The sequence below is a fragment of the Psammomys obesus genome, unplaced genomic scaffold (genome assembly GCF_907164565.1).
Source record: "Psammomys obesus unplaced genomic scaffold, mPsaObe1.curated_primary_1811, whole genome shotgun sequence".
In the NCBI taxonomy this organism is placed as follows: Eukaryota; Metazoa; Chordata; class Mammalia; order Rodentia; family Muridae; genus Psammomys; species Psammomys obesus.
Window position 1 is genome coordinate 10,288,357 of NW_026596240.1, and position 13,479 is coordinate 10,301,835.

Below are 13,479 nucleotides of genomic sequence, written 5' to 3' on the forward strand. Positions count from 1 at the left end.
GTGTGTGTGTGTGTGTGTGTGTGTGTGTGTGTGTGTGTGTGTGTGTGTGAGTATGTGCGCTCACACATGCGTAAGCTCTTGGGTGTGTGACTGTCTGTATATAGCACAAATGTGGACAGTAGAGGATAACCTCAAGTATAATTCTTCAGCACCCACCTTGTTTAAGACAGGGTCCCCTGTTGTTTGTCTCTTGGCCATGTGCTTTGTAGGATTTTCCCATCTTTCATCCCATATGCTGAAGGCACAAATAAGTTTCCCTGTTATCCACCCAACTAAATGGGTTAAAGTTCTGTTAGCTTTTAACTAACATTCCTGAAATACAAACCAGTTCCAAAACCTGTTTATATGTACACATTTGATTCTCATCACATACTAATATAGTAAAGGGATAAAAGTCAAAGTTATACTTTCACTTAGTAATTGCCATTCATTTTAAATCAGTTTTACTTCCAATAAATTAAGTGTCCATCTTCATTAAGCAATTCAGCTGTATTGAATTCATTTTTAGATTTCTATGATAATACTTTTAAAATGGTCTGAATAGCCCAACACAAAGGTTTAATTCTGAAAATTAGAATCCAAATGTCATTCAGGAAATTGAAAATCAACTTTTTTTTTTTTTTTTTTTTTTTTTTTTTTTTTTTTTTTTTTTTTTTTATTTTATTTTTTCTTTTTAGTTACATTTTCTTAACTCCGTGTCCCAGCTGTATCCCGCTCCCTCATTCCCTCCCCAACCCCACACTCCCTCCCTGGTCTCCTCCCTGCCCCTTTCCAAGTCCCCTGATAGGGGAGGACCTCCTCCCCTTTCATCTGTCCCTGTTTTATCAGGTATCTTCAGGGCTGGCTGCAAAGTCCTCCTCTGTGGCCTAACAGACTGCTCCTCCCCTGGGGGGAGGTGTCAAACAGCCTGCCCTTGAGATCCTGTTAGAAATAGTCCGTGTCCCCCTTACTTTGGAAAACTACTTGGTTACTGAGCTACCACAGGCCACATCCGAGCAGAAGTTCTAGGTTATATCCATAGATGGTCCTTGGTTGAGTTTCAGTCTCAGAAAAGACCCTGTGCCCAGATATATTTGGTCCTTGTAGAGCTCCTATCCTTTCCATATCATACTAACTTCCCTTCTTTCATATGATTCCCTGCACTCTGCCGAGGGTTTGGTTATGAGTCTTAGTGTCTGCTTTGAAACACTGCTAGGTAGAGTCTTTCAGATGCCTTTTGTGGTAGACTCCTGTCATAAGTTCAAGGCACATCCCATTTGTCTTTCTAAATGAGGATTAATCACCTTCAACTTTTTATGACTTCAGTGGAAAGAACTCATACTGAAATCTGAACAATGGCCATGAAAAGTTAATAAATAAGACTAATGATAGACCACAGTAATTTAAGAACAATCAGACACTAACTACTTATAAGTAATGTTTGAACCTTTGAGAAAAGGAAGAAACAGTATTGGATTTCCATGTTTAAATTTTAAAGTGTTTGATCAAATTTATCAAGGATCCATTTCTCATTGCCCTCACACTTATGGCACAGACACATCCTTGTTTTCAATATAATTATTACAGACATAAAATTACAGAGTAAAAGTCAATATGCAGGTTTTCAAGCTCTGTACATCTCACTATAATTAACCCTTTCCTTCCAAAATATAAAATACCCCTTACGCTAACTTCTGCCTTTAAATTACTAACATAATCTACCCTCATAATCCAGGGAACTGTTTCATTTTTCTAAACATATTTCTGCTGTGTTTAAAGAAAAAATAAGAGCAAATGATATTCTCTGGAAAACCAAAAGATGCAGTAATGACTGAGAGCTTCCCAATGCACAGGATAGGACTGAGAGCCTTGGTTAGAAACCGTGCTGTGCCCTCCTATGTCTTGCATCTCTATGACCAGAAAGTGGAAGACCAAAGGGCAGGGTAGGCTTCCAAAAAGTGTAAGGGCAATGCTGAGTTTAAAAGAGCAGGAATCGGTATTCTCAGTAGATTTCTTTCTTTTTTAAAATATTTTTTATTTCTTTTCACAATTTATTCATTATATATCCTGATTGAAGCTTCCTCTCCTCAACTCCCCCCAGTTCCACCTTACCCCCAACCCCTTCTCCTAGTCCACTGAAAGGGGGAGTTCTCCAATATTGCCATCTGCCCATTGTTTGTTAGGTCTCATCAGGACTGCCTGGATCCTCTTTCTCCATGGTCTGGCAAAGCTGCATCACCAGGGGCAAGTGATCAAAGAGCAGGGAACAGAGTTCATGATAGAGGCATCCCCTGCTCCCCTCACTCAGAGATCCATACATCAGAAAAGATTTTCAGTGTTACCTGAGGCCAGGACTGCCCCATTTTCAGAGGGTTGTCCAGATATCCAGAGAATAAAAGGTACTTATAATTAGTCATAGGAATGATTTTTCCCTCTGTAACCCACCTCATATGTAGTTATAAATTACTCCTCAATGGAAGTTTACATGCAGAATAGCAGAAGAGTATGACATATTTTCCAGATTGTTGTTATTCTGTGCACAACACAATTGTCTTTAAATAAAGTACAGTTTTCAGTGCAGCCAATGAGTAGCCAGGCATGCTAATGGGGACATCTTTAAATAGCGTTGTTCTGCTGAGCTACTGAAGTGGAGCCCAGGAGAGAAAGGATGAAGCATGGGGACCCTTTTGTAAAGTACTAGGAACACATTTACAACAATACCAAAACTACATTAAGGGGAATTTAAGGATGCTTTGCTGTGACTACTGGAAACAAGAACCCACACAGGGACCTGTGTGGCTAATGTACTGTATATTACTACCGTGAAACAGAAGACCTCCTTCTCTTAGCTTCCCCAAACCCACCAATTCAATTGATTACACGGTGCCCCACTGATTAGATTCCAAGAGTAAATGAGCAACTGCAGCAGTTATTCTTTCAAAGCTGGCCAGTTCATTAGGCTTTTAATTATTTATTTATTTTGCCATTGGTCAGTTTAGAAGAGAAAAATGTTACAATGGTTTTTATGTCAGAAAAATTTGTTTCAGATACAAGAGAAAGAAATGCTCTGGACCCCTGCTTACCATAGTAAAACACAGTCCAACTGTTATAGCAAAACAAATTTCCAGAGGTCGGAGATGATATGACATATACATCTACAGGTCTGCATTTAATAAGACTCTTGATATTTAAGTCAACAGGGAGTTGAATATCATGACTTTTTAGAAGTGAAATTGTTCTCTTATATTTTAGACATAAGAGCTTTAAACAAACATAGAAAATTCAACAATGTTGACATATGAGCTGCTGGTTTTCATTCTTAGATGGACCTATTTGTACAGAACACATGATTACCTAACTTCCTCTCACATACAAGATTAATGCATGCTTTTTGAGTCCAGTGTCTTCCCCTTATAATGAGGAAAGACCTCAACAATAGAACACATCAATAGAGCCACAGTCAGTGCTTCATGTAGACTTACATGTATAACACTGACCTGGCTAATTTTGAAAAACAAAAACAAGAAAAACTGAGTCATTCCTTTAAGTGAAAGCGTGGAACAAGGATTGGCAAGGTGGCTCAGCTGGAAGAGGCACTTGCCAACTAACCTGAAGACCTGGCTTTGATCTAAAGGAACCCCTGTGTAAGAAGATAGAGTCAGGTCCTGAAAAAGTTCCACCTCTATTATGGAGCATAAAATAATAAAATAAAAACATAAAAGAAGAAAGAAAAGTACAGAATAAATATTCTCTGCCCAGGGAATGTTGCTGAACTTGGAAGTAACTTGGTGATTTTTTTATGGTATTTTCATGTTGTCCTCCACATGTTAATAACACAAAGAAAAATGGATCATAGTATTTCTATAAAGATCTTTTCCAAAATATTTCTCCTTACTCAATTTCCTGAACAAAGTATCTGCTTCCATTTCTCTGCTTTGTCATAGCTATGTTGTTTAAGGACACCAATCATTCCTCTACCATCTGACACACTTAAAACATCCCTCAGCTTTCCCCAAAACAGAAAAGACAATGAACCGCTCATGTCTAGACAGTGTGCTGGCTTATAGAAAGATATCTGAATGGGTAAGAAATAAAAATAGGATGTACGTATGACACAGTATTAGAGACTGTTATACCTTCCTCTTCCAGAAAGCTACACCTGTCAAAGAGTCTTCTAGGAAGCTTTTTTTATATGGGGGTGTCCCCCGGAAGTTCTTCTGAAGTTGGTGGCCTTGAGAATCTGGTCAGTTTGAGGGATGCCCTGAAGCTCTTTAAGCTGTTTAGTCCCTGTGCTTAATGAGCTTCAATGCAGAATGGAATGTTTCTCCTCCCTTTAAAATACCCTGTGTCTTAAGAGCGTCCCTCTGAAATGGAAGGTTGTATCTAAGCAAAAACTGCCTCACAACAACCATGTTCTGAGTAAGAAAAAATAGCTAACTAGATAGATCGGCATGATATGCTGACCCTTACTCTTGCTGGCAAGTCCATTCCCTTCTGTGGCATAGATCCTAATTCTTTGCATTCTGGAATATACTGAAGACCACCTGAGACATACAGTCTTGTGAACTGAAGAACTACTGGACTCTTGGAACTTCAACTGGTAGAAAGGCTGCTGTGGAACTAGCTGGACATAGCGAACAAACCGTTCTAATAAATCCCCTTTATATAGACATTCACTTTATAACTTCTGTTCCTCTAGAGAATCCTGACTGTATTCTATACACCATGTGGTAAGTGTCAAAGGGTATCACCTGCTGCTATGGGAATGCACCAACCAGTCCAAGGGACACACATTATTTGAGGGATGTCTACTGCATGAACAGAGAGAAAGCTCACAGCAAGGACAACCCTTCCCCTTCTAAGTCTTCCTTCCCATAAGCCACTGTTGGCAGTCTACCAGAAAGCTGCAGGTGTGAGTGAGATTCACTTTGAAGAGCTATAACCCCAGGGTCCTTGGAGGTAAAGCAGAAGTAGAGTTGGAACAACAGAGCAAAAGCTCTCCTATCATCACCCACTAGTAGCTGAACACTTGGATATTTGTCATCTCAACATGGAGTCAATGCCATCAAATTGATGTAGCAGGTTCAGATAGATGTGCAAGCACAAGAAAAAAAAATGATGCAGTTGCATATTTCTATTTGTAAATTTGTGAAATGTGTTTCTTTACCCAGAATATATGGTATAATAGAAAGCAACAGAGAAAATTAAGGTGACTATAGCATTTTCAGATTTTCCTATTTAGATAATTTCTGTTGACTCTCACAAAGGTCTGTTGCAGTAACAGTCAGTGGATGCTTACCTTGTTGGCTTGAAAATGAAGAATACCATTCATATTATAAACAAAAGATGTACCTGCTCAAATGTTAACACTATTTTTTAAGCAATGTGTTGCTAGAAATTATCAGTGGTATTTTTATTTTACATAAAAGATATAGGAACTCAAATGAAGGTTAGAATTATATGAAATGAGAAGTATAAATGAGAGTTAAACATGTCTACAGTATATAAGTTTTACTTTAAATATAGGCTCTAGAAGAGAGAATTAATTTGTAATACCATAACTTGGTCATTCCCATGTTGAGCTAGATGATAGGACCTACAGGGGGACTGAATAAAGTTGTTGAACTAAACTATATAAAGTCAAGCTACTTGTCTTGTAAATAATTATGTTTATACTCATAGAAATTGTCATTCTTAGCCTTAATCACTGAATCCTCTCTTTCTAGTGAATAGTAATAAACACAGAGATGCTTGGCTGAACAAGGTGCTGAGATTAAGAGATGAATGAGTGTTCAACCCTCAACAAGACAATTATATGATCCTTTCAAAGACCCAGGGAACAGTGCAAAAGGAGGAGTGAAAATATTGTTAGAGTCATAAGATAATGGAAAAGACTGTGAAATGCTATCTTCGAGTAAAAACGAAATAGATATTGAAAACATGAATTCAGAGCAGCTCCGGTATCTATCCTAAGTCTATAGAGTAGCCCATCAGAGGTAGGTGTGGAGGAAGCTTTCCCCTTCACTGATGACCTACATGCTACTAATTCCAGTAGATAAAGAAGTATTTTCTTCAGTCGTGTCCCCACTAATAACCCGACTAGGCTCCACGGATAGATCCAGTCTAGTGCTCACATAGATGAGATGGCTCGGGTTCAATTGGATGAGTCACAGAACAAAGTAAAAGTCATGAGTCTGATAAGGGTCCAGAGTGTTGACGTCCATAGTGATGGAAGTCAATAAGACAGTGCATGAGTAGAGGCACCCAGAGTGCACTGTTTGCATGCATGAACTTGTCAAGAAGGAAGTAATCGATTGAAAATAAAGGAAAAGGCTGGCATACAGACATCCATATAAACGCATCCATAAAGCATGAACATGTAGTTACAGAGAGAGAGCATGTACTTTATAGACGTGTATGTACACATATACTCTCTTATAACATACAGACAGACATGAAGCATACACAAAGAACTCGCATATACCAGCATGCACATATGATCATTCACATATACACTCTTTTTGCATTTTATTTTTTACCTAACCTATCATGCCATACTGTAACAACTTTTCCCTATTTTTGTAGCATGTGCATTCACATGTAGGCTCTGGAGAGCTTTGGATAGCATAGTAGGGTAAACACAGCTTCTTTCAATGTGTGTAATGCATGTCATCCATGTTCATGGACATTTAGGTTATTCTAACTCTTTTATATTGGAGTGTCACTGAGAGTGGCGTCAGAAATCAAGCATTGAAAAGGCATTCTATGTAAGTTGTAAAGTATATATGAATTATACTAGCCAGAAATAACAACCATTATTTGGTTAAATTGGTGTTTTGGAGTAATAGAAGACTTGAGTCCTCGCGGAAAGTACAATCAGATCCAGGGAACAGTTCATTTCTCCTCGTAAATCTTATCACTAAACAGTTTCTTCTTTGTCTCTCATGTGCAGGTGCCCCACCATGTGAAGCCCTTGCCGTACTACAGCTATGACCAACCAGTGATTGGGTACTGCCAGGCTCACCAGCCTCTTCACATTAACAAGGCCTATGAAGCTGTGTCCATAGACCAGGATGACAGCCCCAGCTTGGAGCTCGGGAGAGACCACAGCTTCATAGCGACCATAGCGAGGTCGGCCGCACCTGCCATCTATCTGGAGAGAATAACAAACTAACAGTAAAGCCAACTCCTTGATGCAGAGCTCCTAGAGGAAGGGAGGCCTTCATCGCAAAGGACATGAGGTGTCCAGCATCCTGCAGCCTCAAGAGCTCATTGGTCCTGTACAGAAGTTTAGGGCATAGCGGGAAACAAACCCCAAACTGCTTATAAGGTTGGGCAGCTGATGAGCCTGCCACCAACCCGGGAGGACACAGAACTTTCTTTGATTTAAAACATAAAACAAATACAAGCACTCCCGGATGTAAATAGTCAAGAGCGTTAAGTTCTTATAAAAATAGATTTCACCCTAGCTCTCTATAGGTTTGTTTGTATATTTGATTTTTCTACACTGCATGGTTCCTGGGCTGGAGAACCACAGGGTGGGAGGGGGGATTTGGGGAAAACAACCCAGTTTTCCTTGTAAGGTGTGCATAACACTCACAGACCTTTTTTTCAATGTTTTCATTTTACTTTTCCTTGAAAATCTGGCTTTATTCTTTTATTTATTTTATTTTTCTCAATTTCCTGGTTGAGTGACTTTCTACTTCTAAATATGAGTAATTAAATGGTACCAAAAGAAGATTTGCTTTTGCACTGATCTAAAGTAAAGGATTTTGACTACAGCATTCAATAAACTACTGGAATGAGTTAAATACATCACAGTGTATATTCACACAGTACAAATTGTAGACAATATTAGGAGCTCTGGTTTATTCTCCTATTGGTATCCATCATGGACAGACACCTCATAACCAGAATTGTGGACACAGGGATTAGAGAAGAGCCTGAGTGTTGAGTGCTACCCTCAGTGGAGAGAGGGGTTATGGACAAAGGCCAGGGGTCCAGAGGATAAAACAGTCATGAGATGAATTTCTAAACTCAAGATGATGTGTAATATTGCTTTTAAATTTAATTATCACTTATCTTTTTGTGTAATTTTTATCAATAAAAGAAAAATGTTGAAAAATAAAATATATAATTTGTGGTTGGCGTACTATAACCCATCTTCATATGTGTTCAGTGTTTCTACTTAGTATCAGAGTAACAATGTAGGAGTATATCAAGGGTCCTTTTTCATTTCATTTTATTCATTTATTTTTTCATTCTGTGCCCCATGGTCTGATAAAGAAGCAACAAAAGATGTAGAGAATATATATGAGATGAAGCTGAGGTAGTAATATGTTTCAAAAATTATTTAGGAATATCCTTACTCTAAAAATCTACAACATGAAAAAATGTAACAGTTGGAGAATTAAAGACTGTCTGACCTTAGAGGAAAGACATGTATGTAGCAACCACAAGAATTAGCAACCACACAGAAAAACACATAGCAGTCATTTTTAAAATCATGTCTCAAAAGAGATCGTGGGGGCTGGAGAGAGGGCTCATCAGGATAGAACACATGCTGCTGTTGCAGAGGACCGGGGTTTTATTCCCAGAGCTTGCATCACACTACTCACAAGCACCTGTAATTCTAGAGGCAAGAGAATCCAATATATTCTGGCCTCCATAGGCACTTACACTCAGATATGCTTTCCCACTCATACATATAAAAAAGTAAACTAAGATCACCCAAAGGCACCTAAAGATGCAGCTGTCGGTAGGTCAGAGCATATTCTCTTTTTTCATCAGAGTGCTGGCATAATACATCAACAGTTCTCCAACTGACCATGGACACTTCCTTGAGGTAGTTCTTGGCCTGGATGGAGTGGTTTTATTTTTAAAAGAAGATGAAGCTATGGTGTCTGTTATTTCTTAAGGCAACTTTTACATTTTAAAGTGTGTTATTAGACAGTGAATTCAATAGATATCCTCAAGAAGGAACTAATTCTAACCTCTGAAACAAACAATAAAAGGAGCTTTATACATTACTCCATATCAAATTTACAAACAACTATAAAAACAAAGCTATCAAATCACTATAGGATACCAAAGATGCATCATCTTTTCAACCTCATTCTACATGAGTGCCACACTAGCATAGAATTGAAGTTACCCTCTCTATTAAACAAGAAAATACCAATTGTCATGTTAAAGGAAGACGCAGCCAAGACAGAACTGATTTTCATATTTAAAAGGCCATTATTACTATATTCTTTTAATTTGTGTTAATATTTATCATTTAAATGATATGTATTTTCTTAACTATGAAAATAAAAGATTGACCATAAGTTTAAAATTTAAACATAATTCATTGCTGTTATGACATTTTTTATTTAGAATTTGGCCAATAGATTTGAAGCACAACTTCCGAAATTAAAATGAATTTTTTTTTTTTTTTTTTGTAGGGATAGGTATCTGTCCAAACTGGAAGGATTTTATCAGACATTGATACCTTTTCTTTTCCTAGCTGATACCATCAAGCGTGCCACCCCTTAGTTCATCTAAAAATGTTTATCAACCTGGTTATGATTAGTTTACTTTTATGTCTTACAACAAAAACATATCAAATATACATTTTATTTAAATGAGTGTACTGGCAAACTGTTGCCTAAAGTCAAACATAAACATTGAGGTGAACTGTTAGGAAAACAGACAGCACTGTGAAAATGTGGAGCTTCTAAACAGGAGAACTTCCAAAGCATGTATTTTAATTTGCATATCATTTGCATGTGACAGAATAAGTTTGCATTGAGTTTTGCAAATGTGTTGAAGCTTAGAACAGGTAAACAAGAAAACATCAGAAAGCAATTTCACTTGAATAGTCCTGGAGAAATCCTGAAATGCAAACATCAGGCCTCATATTACATAATGGGCAGAATGAGCTTTCAAAAGAAAAGAGATTTTAAATTAAAAAATAAAAAGGTGATATTTCAAAAAGGTTTGAAAATGTAACACTGGATTATTGATCCTTTAAGGAAAAAAAAAATCTGTCATCTGTTATCTGTACGCTGGAAGCCTGATGCAAGCAAAGAGGATGTAAGAAATCAATAATTCACTATTCAGGCTACATCGCCATATCTCCACAACAGGGCAAATGTGCCTCTATGACTCACTTTCATTCCATTCCTGGTTCATTCCTGTGCTATGCAAAGCGATTGTCCCAGAAAGCTGGACATTCCTGAACTTGGAAGAATGAATGATGATGAATGGTGACCCTAGGCTGTCTTTTAGATGCCAGGAATTAGGTTGATTCTCCTTGTTTTCATGTTGGAATATTGGGGATTATTACCAAAGAAAGCATACTCTTTATTTTTTTTTCTTTTTATTATTAGTTACATTTTGTTAAGTCTGTATCCCAGCTGTATCCCACTCCCTCATTCCCTCCCAATCCCATCCTCCCTCCCTCATCTCCTCCCTGCCCCTTTCCAAGTCCACTTATTGGGGAGGACCTCCTCCCCTTTCATCTGACCCTGTTTTATCAGGTATCTTCAGGAAAGCTTACTCTTGTTCAAAACTCTTCTTGCTAGAAATCTGATTTTCTACTAGATTGTTTATTGGATCTTTGAAAGTACTACGGGTTCTCTTCTGATAGCTGAAGATTCCTATGGAATAGCCACAGAGCAAGGAAGCTAGAACTAGGCCTAGAAACAATTCTGAAGGTGACACAATACACTGTGGAACAGACAGTCTCCAAAACGTGATTAACTCTCTTCATGAATATTCATAGTAACACTGAGTCTGCTTCAACATATTGCAACAAGCAGTTAAGTATATGGGGTCAAAACTTGACTGATATGTGCCTGAAAGTAACCATGCTTTGCATTTTCATCCCTTTGAAGGTCTGCAGCAACATTTCACATGTGACTTTCAGAGACTGAAGACATAAATAATAAAAACTTCTATTTGCAAAGTGTCAGAGAAAAACCAAGCACTTTCTATATAAATATACATATAATATATACATATATATTATATGTAATATAATATAAATAATAATAATATACACATATATATGTATATAATTACAATATTCTAACAAGTTTTATTCAGTAAAGAAGCAATAAGGAGGTCTTATGGAGATGCCCTAAGAAGCATCTCTTTTTAGCTTCATGTTACATGTTTCTGTACCTCTGAGTAGAGAAAATAGCAGGTCTAAATTACTACAAAATAGTTGATATCACGAAACTGCAGAAAAAGAAAATATACAGTATTTTAATATTAAATCTTTGCATTTTACAAACAGTCTGTAAACATATAAATAAATCAAGACAGAAATTATTACTAACAACTATATAATGTGTTACTCTATAGCTTAACCAGATCAAAAACAAACAACAAAAACTTACACAGAAGGACATACAGAAGGGATGTTGTGATGTGATGCTGTCACGAGGAATGTAAGCTTAGCTGGCCCAGACAGGCTTAGAATGTATCGTCAGTATCAAGCTTCCAAGGAGATACCTACAAGAACAATAACCAGAACATATATCATCGTGCCATCCATTGTACATGTCACTGTAAATAACTGAAAAATGCATTTAAGTGAGACCGCACATAGGATCATCTCCAAGCCTACAACGCTGGAGAAAAGCGGCCATCATCAGCTTCTATCTGCTGTTTAAGTGCTGAACAATGTAAGCAGTGCAGCAGAGCATGGAGCTGGTGGAGCTAAGACCCTTAGACCAAGTTTACTGAGGTCCTTCTCATGGTCTCATCCCTGCCAACAGTCTAACTCTGAAGTCCCACGGCTTCTGAGCACTTCCTGGATGAGACCTGAAGGCTCATTTCCACCTCTATGTTAAATAATCTTTAATAAAGAGGTGCACAAGCAGGAAAAATTCTGGAATTTGGGTTATCTATCATTGAAATTAACATTTAAATCAGACAAAGTTCTCTTCGCTAGGGAGGGAATCTTGTGTCACAACATTTCTATGATGAAGTTTTTGTCTCTTATTTTCTCAGTTCTGAGCACCTCTTTGATTCATGGTTAGAATCTGGGCTTCCTGAAAGCTGAATGTCATATTTCTCCTGAACCTGTTACCACACACTTGGTTTCTGTCTGTACCTTGCCATAGTTTCTTATTGAACAAGCTCTGCTGAAATAGTGATAGTTTCTATCCCTCATGCACCCAGCATGTTCTGTTGGTCACTGTCTTAGTCACTGTTCTATTTCTGTGAGGAGACACCTTGACTTAGGTAACTGTTATAAAAGGAAGCATTTGATTGAGGGTTTGCTTTCAGACTTAGACCATCTTCGTCATGGTGCAGAGCATGGTGTCATGCACGGTGCTGAAAGAGTAGCTGAGAGCTACACCCTGACCAGCAGGCTGAAAGAGACTGGGCCTAGCATGGGCTTTTGGAAACCTCAGAGCCCACCTCCAAATAGCACACTTCCTCCAACAAAATCACACTTCCAAAACTTTGTAAATCCTTTCAAACAGCTCCACTCCCTGGTGACTAAGCATTCAACTAAAGAGCTTATCGAGGCCATTCTTATTTAAACCTGCACAGCCATCTTCACTTCCTCTTGAGTCCTTCCTAGCTAGCCACTCCCTTTCATCCACATCCACAGGTGAAAGCCAGTAAGATGTGAGTTTCTATTCTTTCCCTCGTATGCAAAAGCATGGCTGTGGAACATTACCATGTTACCGTGTATTGCAATGTCCTGAAAGAGTGTTTAAAGAAGATTGTTCTGCATGTAAGTGAGTGACTTATTGAGTCTCAGATGAGGTCTTTCTAAGAAGAACCCAGCACATCCTAAGACTGTGATATGAAAAGACACATAAATGCTTACAACACTTCATGTTAATAACTTTGGGCAGGAATTCAAAGTCTGTATTAATAGTTTCTGAATATATAACTTTAGATGAATAAAAAAAACTACAACAAATGATAGCATTATATAAGTGCACACTTACCAACATTTCCCAAATACGCATCTAGCACCAATAAGAATTGTAATTTATGAAAACCAAAGAGCAAAACATAAACACTAACAAATTAAATACTTGAAAAAACAGAAATATTACACTAAAACACATGGAGTGTTACTCGACCCTGGCTTTTCTAATTCTGTTCTAGTGCAGTAGTCCTCTCTAATTCAGGACTAACTAAATCCTTAAGAACTAATTTCCTGTACAATTTTGTGAAGGCTGATTTAAGGACTGCTTTTCCTTTGGCCATAAAGAAAAGTATACACCTTAGCAGATAACTACTTCCACTCTCGAAAAAGACATAGTGTTCTTCATTTTCGGAAATGTATTCAGGCATTCTTATTTAAATCAGGGGCTCCATGTATTTTGAAGTAATAATAAATTAAATGTCAAATCAATCTGGGTAAGTGAGAATGAATAATTAAAATGACAAGAACTCGCTATGAGGAATTGGAAACTGATCTGCTTTATAGGAAGCCTGTGTGTGTGTGTGTGTGTGTGTGTGTGTGTGTGTGTGTGTGTGTGT

At 37.8% G+C, this 13,479-nt stretch overlaps 1 protein-coding gene across 1 annotated transcript in view; it reads left to right on the forward strand.

Annotated features, from left to right (window-relative positions):
• The window catches only part of Lrrtm4 (leucine rich repeat transmembrane neuronal 4), a 784,880-nt gene extending 776,771 nt beyond the window's left edge, over positions 1–8,109 (forward strand). Inside the window, exon 4 of the mRNA XM_055596339.1 lies at positions 6,932–8,109. Coding sequence (XP_055452314.1) covers positions 6,932–7,153 — 222 coding nt within the window. The 3' untranslated portion in view covers positions 7,154–8,109. The remainder of the gene's footprint in view (positions 1–6,931) is intronic.
• The last annotated feature ends 5,370 nt before the right edge of the window (positions 8,110–13,479 follow it).